At 44.8% G+C, this 9967-nt stretch overlaps 1 protein-coding gene across 1 annotated transcript in view; it reads left to right on the plus strand.

Annotated features, from left to right (window-relative positions):
* The first annotated feature begins 4220 nt into the window (after positions 1 to 4220).
* kcnab1a (potassium voltage-gated channel subfamily A regulatory beta subunit 1a) overlaps positions 4221 to 9967 on the plus strand; it is a 62991-nt gene continuing 57244 nt past the window's right edge. Inside the window, exon 1 of the mRNA XM_078109126.1 lies at positions 4221 to 4616. Within this exon, the coding sequence (XP_077965252.1) occupies positions 4351 to 4616 (266 nt within the window). The 5' untranslated portion in view covers positions 4221 to 4350. The remainder of the gene's footprint in view (positions 4617 to 9967) is intronic.

Consider the following 9967-nt stretch of genomic DNA (forward strand, 5'->3'; position numbering starts at 1 on the left):
AGTTTGTAATCTGGGATGCTGTTTTGTGTCAATGCAGGGGACAAGTGCACGAAAATATATTTTAAATTCAAATGAACAAGCGTCACACGCTAATGAGCACGAGCTGGTGGTTTCCTTCACTAAACTGCTCATAAATGAGCCCGTGTTGACTCTAGACCACCTCAGTGACTCGTTTCCAAAAGTTCTCATCCACTTCACTTCGCATGAAGGACTACGAGTCTTTCGTTTATCCTCCTGTGTTCCCATGTGATTGAAAAAGAACAAAGTGAGTGTGACACAATCCAAATGAGCCGAAAGAGCTGATGCCATTTGTTCCTGTTCCAAGTAACCAACTTCACAGACGCGTAATGCGTTTATTTCAAGGCTGAAATAGAATTGAGTGAGTCTGCAGCACCCAGGCTTAACTGATGCGGATGCTGCTACGGTGAGTGTTGAGCCAATCAGGTGAGAGCCACAGACTCATAAGTAGGCTGATGGGCAGCAGGTGTTGAGACTGCAGGCCGACCTCACGCTCATGTGTCTCTTTTAAAGCAGCTGAACCTGTGCTTTATTACGCATTAGGGTTTTTCTGATGGGCAGTACTGTTTAATCATTGCGATGGAGTGTTCTGCATACATATATTTTAGACTTGATTTTACATTTACGTTTTATGCAGGGTTTCCCGTTGAAAGGCTCGGCCTTTGGAGACGGGTACGAGGAACTCTGATTGAGGCTGCTGGTGCTTTTTAGTGTTAAAAGAAGCAAGTTAGTTTGGGCACATGATCAGAATGCCGGACGCTTCCCTTAAGTGTTTTTTCTAGGCACACCCAACAGCAACAAAAGCTGCTGGAGAGATTATATATCTTCGTGTCCTGAGGCGGCCTCGGGGCTCTTTGGGGAGAGTGACTGACGTGTGGCTTCTTTGTGAAGCAACAACTGTAAAATAAATGTCCCATACTGACTGTTGTGGCCTTTTTCTTTGAAACCCTCGTCTCCCAAACCTTGGGTGTTACATTATCAATTATCTTTTTCTCCACTAATTTACTCATATTTATTTCCCTTCATTAATTTGGCACGTATCTGTATAATTCGGAAGTAAAATAAATAAAAACCTGTTTACTTCACTCCTAAGTGCTTAAGTTCCAAACATGATCACAGCTGGTTGGCTGTAAGTGGTAATTCATCATTTTAGAACCCCGTCCCTGTGGATGTTAACATGATACCTTATAACGCTAGTGCTTGTAGCCCATGATGAATCACTCCTTGTGTGGGTGCAGTGCTTGCAGATTTCATCTGATCCGTAGTGATAAATATATTGTAGTATACAAAATCCTCCATGAAAAAAAAAGGTTTCAAAGTATTAAATAAACCTCCTTGTTCATGTCAGTACAGAAAGTTTCATGGGTAGGACATTTAGAGATTAAAGAAATGCACGTGTAAGGGTTCATGATTTACAAGAAAGAATGTAAGAATATAAAGTTTATTGTTTTACTATAGAATGCAATATATATATATAAAAGTTGTCAGCCATGTTGATATTGAGACATTGGGCTTGTGTTGACCTTATGTGTCAAAACTCTCACACGCTAGTCTCCAATACCATGTGTGCACATTTAAAAGCTCACTAAGTCTTCCTTTAAAAAAATGGTAGCGTTCTCATTTTTAAAGCTGACCTCAGAAGGCGGAAAGAACTTGGTCCATTTAAAAATGATGCACAGTGCAATCTAATACCACAGGCGAACAACTGCCCTGCCAGTGGTAATTAGACTGATCAAACCGCACCTAGCATATTCATTAAAAGCGCTTTCCGTGTGTGTGTGTGTGTGTGTGCACCCGTGTATCAGTTTGCACCTCTGTAGGCGTTCCAGATGATCTCCTTGAATGACGGATTTGATCCATGCTAGGATTTCCCTCCTAGTGACGAAGTCATTGCAGAGAAGTCAGATTGGGTTCCTTTTGTGTGACGAATGTCCTTGATGGGCGACAGGTCGTCCACACAAAGAGCCTCATAGAGGCCCGAGTGCCTCACGTCGTTTTATACGCTGCATATAACCTAATCGGAAAACAAACCCCACACACTGCAAAGGGTTTAAACAGATCCTACTACTAATGTTACTTACCTGTGAAGGATGGGCAATATGGATAAAACCATGGCATCTATAACCCATCACATGTCTCCTGCTTCATGACAGAACTGATCTCCAACACTGCAATGGAAGCAAAACCTCTGTCAGTGGACATTCAAAAATTCAAGTGGTGACACGGTCTTAAAAGACACAGCGTATACCTGCTGCAAATCTGCAAACCTGAGAAGCGTCCAGTGAGCTATCACGGTCTCATTACCCGCCTGAATAATAAAGGACTGACACTCCATCGCTGATCTGCTCACTTAACCACTGACGACACCAACTTCTGTGCCTCGGCTTGGATATCAGGAGGATTCTCAGACCCCACAGCTTGACCGGACATTTAATGGACCAGTGAAAACACGTTAACTAAAACTAAGCCCCAATCAGTTGGTATCTATTAACTGTGGTTCATGACTTGCAGATCGATCGGCCCTTTGTTTGCACATTGGTTAGTCATATGTTTAACGGACTCCTTGGAGCGAGTCGGCTGCACAGCGTTTTCCATGTAAGCCGACAGGTGTCGTATCTAACTGCCATCTTATTCCAATAATTCATTGTGTATTTAGCGTCAGCTTGTGCCTGACTGACATGAACTAGCATCTCATCAGCATGCGACCCCCCCCCCCCCCCCCCCCCCCTCCACCACACGAACAGAGATGGAGTGCGTGCACCAGCTGGGTCCTTCCACTTATCTCCAGTTACGTCCCCCATCTTAAGAGAGCTGCTTTGCAGTTTTGAGTCCCTCTCTCTCTGGTGCATTCGGGCAAAAAAAAGAATTGTCTGTGTTTGCTGTACACATCTTTGACCACAAAAGGTTCAGAGGAAGAACCCAATGTCTGCTTTAAAGTTGTCAAGAGGAAATCCAAAAATACTTTAAACTTTCAACAGGGTGAAACACACACACACACACACACACACACACACACACACACACACACACACACACACACACACACACACACACAAACACACACACGGAAACAGTGAAACACAAAACCCCACACAAAGTCTCTGCATGTTGATTTCACATATAAATCTATGTTAATGCTATATTAACATAGCAGTGCTGTTCCTTTCATACTCTCCTACTAGATTAAACATGTAATTTTGAGAAATGCATTGTGTTGTTTTGGCAAAGTCTGAATTGGATACTAATGGCTAGAAAGACAGAAAGACAGACAGACAGACAGACAGACAGATGCTTATCTATCTTGCAGCCACATATCTATTTCCACGTTGTTGTTCCTGGAAAAGATCAATTTGTGTTTCTGTCTGGGGTCTTATGGCACAACGAGTAGTGTTAAGACTCTGAAAGGCCCAGCAGGAGTTTAAATATAGAGTTGTGACGATGGCCCTCTAATAAAACTATCAATTTTTTTTATTTTGTTTTATTTTGTTTGAATCCATTATTTTGGTTAATACTTGGTTCATACCTACTTGGACCTCATAAATATTTATTTATTTATATTATTTTTTGCTCTTCTGTTAATTCATTTTTCAAATCAAGACTAGAAACAGACCCTCTTGTTTTTGAAGTCCACCAAACATCTAAAAATAACACATGAATGTCATCAAACTTTTGGCCTTAAGTGGGGTTTAGTTTTTTTTTTGTTTGTGCTAATATGAAACAATCGGCCACATGCCCCAAATTTAAAATCATGTGGGATTCATCATTCCGCTCAGCTGGGTAACAGCGAGACGCTTTTCTACACGAGGCCCAGTGTGTGTGCCTGTGGATATGTTACATGTTAATAATTGTTAATAGCTGCTTCGAATAATTCAAGCTGAGTTTATTGTCTAAATCACTGTATTTTCATTTATTTGTCTCTGCCTTCACTTAACACTCTTAACACAGTTAGTCTACACGGATTGTATTCCTGCTCCATGCTGTGCAGGGTTTGTGGGTGCCTGCGCCGTGGTGTGTATGCATTGTCGACACCCTGGCATGTTTGGCTCCCTTCTTTTAGGCCACGGCTGGCAGTGACGAACAAGGAAACCAGGATCCTGTTTCAGGCTGGATGAGGCTATAAGACAGTAGAGAACACGCTGCACGGACGGAGGGACAGAGAGAGAGAGACAGAACTCGGGACAAACAAAATAACATGTAAATAACAGCAATGCGAGTTTGAGAAGTGCAGAGAAGCGTTGTGGCAGTGGAACAAACCTGCCCCTCAAAAAGAAGGACTCGGAAACACTCCCCTCCACCCCTCGCCCTCTGACCTCTGCCCTCGAGGGGAGGGCCATGCTAGCCGCCCGCAGCAGCGGAGGGGGCGTCGGCGGCGGGCACCCGCCGCAGCACCTTCACCGCAAACACTCGGTGGCCTCGCTCGGCGGGGCGAAGGCCCACCGCGGCCAGGAGGCCAAGCGCGGCTCGGCGACCGGGAGGCCGGGGGCGCCGCACAGGCACAAGGCGGCGCTGATCAGAGAAATCGAGACCAGCTGGTACCTGAAAATGTTCGGAATGGGCAAAGAGGACACGGTCGCGCACAACACCGGCATGCCCTACAGGTGAGATGGAGGTTTCGTTTGTGAGCATTGTGTTACAACGGGAGTCCCGCCGGGTGACGCACACCGCCGGGGGCCCGCGGTCCTGCCACCTGATCCGGCCGCAGTGCTGATAGGCAGCATCTGTCTCGCCGCATTCGGCCGTGTTGACATCCTCTGACGCCATGGTGACCAAACACACGGAGGCTGTTTCTTGCTTCTTGCCTGTGTGACTGAAGGACAGGAAGCACTAATGGGGCCGGATGGCAGGCGGGGACCAAGTGGTGCTGGTCTCGTGTTCCCATCTCGTCCCGTTCTCCGTCCCCTCTCCTTTTTCCCACGCGTAGATATACACTTATATTACCAGCATTGGTACCCTCTCATCGCCATATCTTCCCTCTCATCGCCGGCCTTTCTTGTAGCTGAATGTCTAATCCGTCTGTGGCCCATTCCAATCATTGAAGCGTTAAGCTCTACGTTCACGAGTCCATCGCCCGGCCCTCCCTCCCGCCTTTCCTCTTATCTCCTCTCCCCCCTTCTCCCCGTGTCGATATTCACCAGGCTCCCCGCGGGTTTGGACTTTGGCTTCAATTTAGAAAGACAAAGACTGTAGATGATTAAGAGCCGAGAGCGTAGACTCATCTTGTCGCCCCGCTTCGCCCAAATGCTCATGGGTGCATTCATTTTGTTGAGCAACCCAGCAGAAGATTGTCCCAATCCAAATTGATTTCCATAATCCCAAACTTGTTTGTTATACGCATTAATCAATTGGCTGACAGCTGGGAACTAGCAACTATTTTTGTTGGGAAATTGAACCGGTCTGAACTTTTGTTCTTCTGGCGCCTCTCATGTGTGATCTCTATCTAAAGCTCTTTTTGGATCCGACAATGCGTTTTTCATTGGGTGGTGAAGGTTGTCTTAACTGTTCAGCGCTGTTCAGTGACAGGCTATAGACTTCATGGAACAAAATGCTTGCTGTCTTAGTAGTAACTCATCCGGTTATTTAAGGAACAGGTGTAACACAAGCCAAAGGAGCTTAGCGCTAAATGATATGTCATTTATGTAAACACCCTCCTAACCTCTCAGAAGGTCTTTTGGTTGCCGTAGCTTAACGTAACCTGAACGTGCATGTATGGATTTGTATGAACAGCAAACTGGCTGCTGGCCAGCTAATATGCTAGTGTGATTTAAAGTAAATCTCTACCCAGCAGCTAATCTAGAGGGTTTGTTTCGGTTTTGAATTGTGTTTGAAATCATTTACAGTGTTTGTCACAAGCTGATGCTTGTAGGTAAGTCACCATCACCAAGTGGGACCAAGGCCCCAATTCTGTAAATAAGATCCAGCTTGATAAATACCAGGTGATCCTTTAGAATCCAGCAATCACTGCATGGAACTGTGGTGTTGACAGATGCAGATTCAATTGATTCATTTTACTTCCCACCTCTCAAGCCCCTTTTCAAGCAGTCAAGTCTCTGTTCAGCCTGTGATGTGGCTTCTAATGTCTTTTTTAAGAGTCGGCTTGGCAACTTGTTAGCGGTTGTAGCACAGGTCCTTATTTACAGGCCCATAAAGATACGATGACAGCCCCTCACGGCTGAACGGACAGACGGACAGGTGCATGCGGGGTGTTGGGGTGTGAGTGTGTTTAATAGATATGTTTCCCAAGTGATGAGCTCAGTGGAAGATCCAATAAGAAGGACAACGCTGTGTGAGTGGCACAACCTTCACACACACACACGGACAAAAACACATTATATAATTCATCCCATTTGGAGAATCGATGCTAATCATTAGCGTCTGATCAGTAGGAGGACAACGGGGAGTCGCTTGAAACAACGATTGTCTGTGACCTAGAAAAGACGTGAGTGTGAGATGAAACCCTCCAAACGTCCCCTTCCTGCAATCAGCCAACTCCTGGCTCTCACACACACACACACACACACCCTGACGTGGATGCCAAACAGCACGCAGTGGCTGGATATGCTGCCTCTCGTTTGAATCACAACTCTTCACGCTCTCCAGCGATTCTGCATAAAAACTGGGCCAGCAAGTAGCCACAGAAATCCTTTTATAACTGAGCTAAAAAAAGCCTTTTCAAATATGCATTTTGCTTCCTCATGTAAGTTCATTTAAGGCTAACGTGTTTTTGCTAGAGACAAGAGTAGGTAAACTATTCCTTCTCTTAGTTGTCTTCATGCATGTATAAATGCAAACAATTTAACAAATGTGTTCTGCCACATGAGATCAACGTAACTCAACGTTTACTGGAAATGTATCTTCAGGATGTGTTTCCTCTAAATAATAACTTCATGTGCCCCCTTAGATCAAAAGGTAACTTGGTTTGTTGAAGCGATGATGGCAGCTGTAGGATATTAGAAATAAACTGACGACCCGGTTCATAAAATTACTAAAATGCATATAGTGTACACCAGAATACAGCGATGGTTCTGAAACGGTGTAATCAATAAAGTAATGACAATATTGTAAAACCACTGTAATTCTGCAACTGTAATAGAACAATACCAATGTACAGTTATGATTGTATTTGATGTAATGTAACCAACTGGAATGCATGCATGTAATACTTGACCAGACCACAACTGATATTGACTAAGGGCCATTCAAAATCCGAGTTACATTAAACTCACCAGAAGACCACTCCCAGAGGAGTGGACACAAACTTTCACACCTTTAACCATTGGTATAAATACCTGTAGGAACCATTGTTCTGGAGTTCGCTGGTGGAGGCAACAGACGGGCACTAGGGATGGTCAAAGGACTGACCTGGGGCCTGTTGTTTGCAAAGACCAGCGGCTCCTCAGCTGAGATGTTCCCTTTACCACAACACCATCTCTTTCATTAAACACATTTGATTTTAACCTTTCGATCTGCGATGCCCTTTGTCCGTCCGGCGTTTCTTCATTTTTGAACCCAACCGTTTAACCGCCCTTCTCCAACCAGGTGTTGGATACATAGTTCCTCCCATCCTCGGCAGCAGAGTCAGAGGTGTGGTAACATGATTCTTGTGGAGAACAAAGAGAAGTTCCAGTAGAGCTTAATGGATGAAGCGCTGGGCTGGTGCCAAGATGACGGGTTTGATTCAACCCAACAGCGACCTGCACACATAACAGTATCCTGTGTGCAGGAAACCCAGTCGTCAGCACTGGGAAAAACTGTCCCCCAAAAAACTGCTAATGGGAGAAGAAAGGAGGAGACGTTAGGAAGAGAGCGGCAGAGGAGGGATCCCTCTCACACGGACAGAGTGCAATAGTTAGAACATCAAAAATAGTATACTTACTGTTTCTAAAATACAGTTTAATAGTATTTTATGTCCTTGGTTCATCTTTTAAAGGAACAATGAGATGATTGAACAATGTGATAGAAAGAGAAGCCGTTGACTAGGCAACGCTCCATGTGATGCATTGTCCACATATTCTCTTCAGTTCATGTAATAGAATGTTATCATCTTTGCTTTTTTCTCATCCTTCAGCTTAAGTACCCTCCGAGATTATCAATGATTGTAACAATGGGATTTAATGGAGAATATAGGCCAACACACTGGTGTTAAACGGGAGCAGCAGGATCCCTGAGGCGTGGAGACTCATCACTGGCATAATTATTGCTGCTGTAGAGTCAGGCGGCATAGAGAGATGTACTTTTTTATTCACTCACTGCAGATGGCTTGCGAGAGGTTATAGTGAACACAAACGTCATGTCTTTTTAACCCATCCACACGATGCTGCTACTTGTTGTGTTGCTATCATGCTGTGCGCCGGTGGATGATTATCAGACATTAGCGATTTCTGTAAAGGGATTCACCCAGTGGAAGGGAGTGCATGTGGGGGAGGTGAGAGAAATATAAAAGAGAAAGATGGCTAATTAGTCTCAGGGAGCACGTAGCTTATGTAAAAAGTTGCAACAGGTAAACAAAGGCACACGCGAGTTAAGAGCAGTTTGCAGTTACTAAGGGATGCAGGATTCCCATACTCACTGCCATAAAACGGGACCTGCCAAACGGACCTCTCCCTCCGTCCCTCCATCCCTCCCTCCATCCCTCCCTCCCTCCTTGCCCTCTTTTTCTGGTATTCTTGTCAGTGACTCACCTGTACTTATGCTCAGTGGCTCACAGGAGATTGGGACTGTTTTGAGCACTGAGGCCAAAATGAAAGAGGACAAAAAAATGTAATTTCTTTTTGTGGTGGAGATAATATAGTTACCGTACATGCATTAAATGTGTGTGTGTGTGTGTGTGTGTGCATAACAGCGTGCAGACTCCATGTGTATGTGTGCGTATGCTTCTAGCAACTATAAATACGCAGTAAACGCACTAAGCTCAGCTGACATTTCTGCTGCCAGGCAGGATCAGTTTTTCCATCCATCCTGCAGGACAATGGACACAGCTGCCCCTCCGCCTCGCCGTCCCTGCCTCATTCTGTGTGTTCGGGTGTGTGCGCGCGTGCACCCGGTGTTCATTATGGTCAGTCCCTCCTGTCTAGAAGCAGGATGTGAACAAAATAACTAAACTAGAATCCATGCAAGTGACACAGCAGAGCAGCTGGAGCTTTGGGAAGTTTAAGGACATAAATTCCTTTTCCTGTGTGCATGTGCCACACAGTCCATTTAAACTACAACCACCTCCTTCTCTCTGACTGTTGCGTGGTCGAGCAGAAATGTTTAATTTTCTCAGTAAAACAAGTATCCAAATGATATTTTCATTGGCGCTGTGTTTGTGCCGAGCAACACAAACAGTAGAAAATTGTCCATGGACACGCGTACAGATTTTCCATTGAGTGACTGTTTCTCAAATTGCCTTGAGGCCGGGCTGGCATGTGGATATTGGACCGATCAATGCATGGAAATTTTGGCCCAGGAGTATTTATTGAACACCTACGATGATTGTGTGTGTTTGTCTGTGTGTGTTTGCAGAAAGAGTCAACGTGTGTGTCCAAACTCAAATTCCTTATGTGAGAGATTTTCATTCCTTACGATTCCCACAATCCACTGAAGGACTAGACATGATGTCATTGAACACCCCCTTGAGGAGGCCAGGGGTCAGAGTGTGTGTTTGTGTGTGTGTGAGACAGACACAGTGAGAAAAGAGAGGCGTCCTACTCAGACTGTCTACACAGTGAGTGTATTTTAGGTGTTATGGGCCAAACCTCAGAGTGCACTTTGTTTAGAGAGAGACAGGGGAGAAAGTACACGCAGGGTAATGAAAACATTAAGGATGTACAAGTGTGAAAAACATGCACACATAAACATATGTGTGTATTTGTGACACCAGTTACAGAAATTAGTGGAAGAAAAAGTAGGAAAAAGAGACAAAAAGGAAATCAGGATAAGTGAAGGGCTTGTGACAGAGGACTCAGAGACA

The sequence above is a fragment of the Gasterosteus aculeatus genome, chromosome 1 (genome assembly GCF_964276395.1).
Source record: "Gasterosteus aculeatus chromosome 1, fGasAcu3.hap1.1, whole genome shotgun sequence".
NCBI classification, from domain to species: Eukaryota; Metazoa; Chordata; class Actinopteri; order Perciformes; family Gasterosteidae; genus Gasterosteus; species Gasterosteus aculeatus.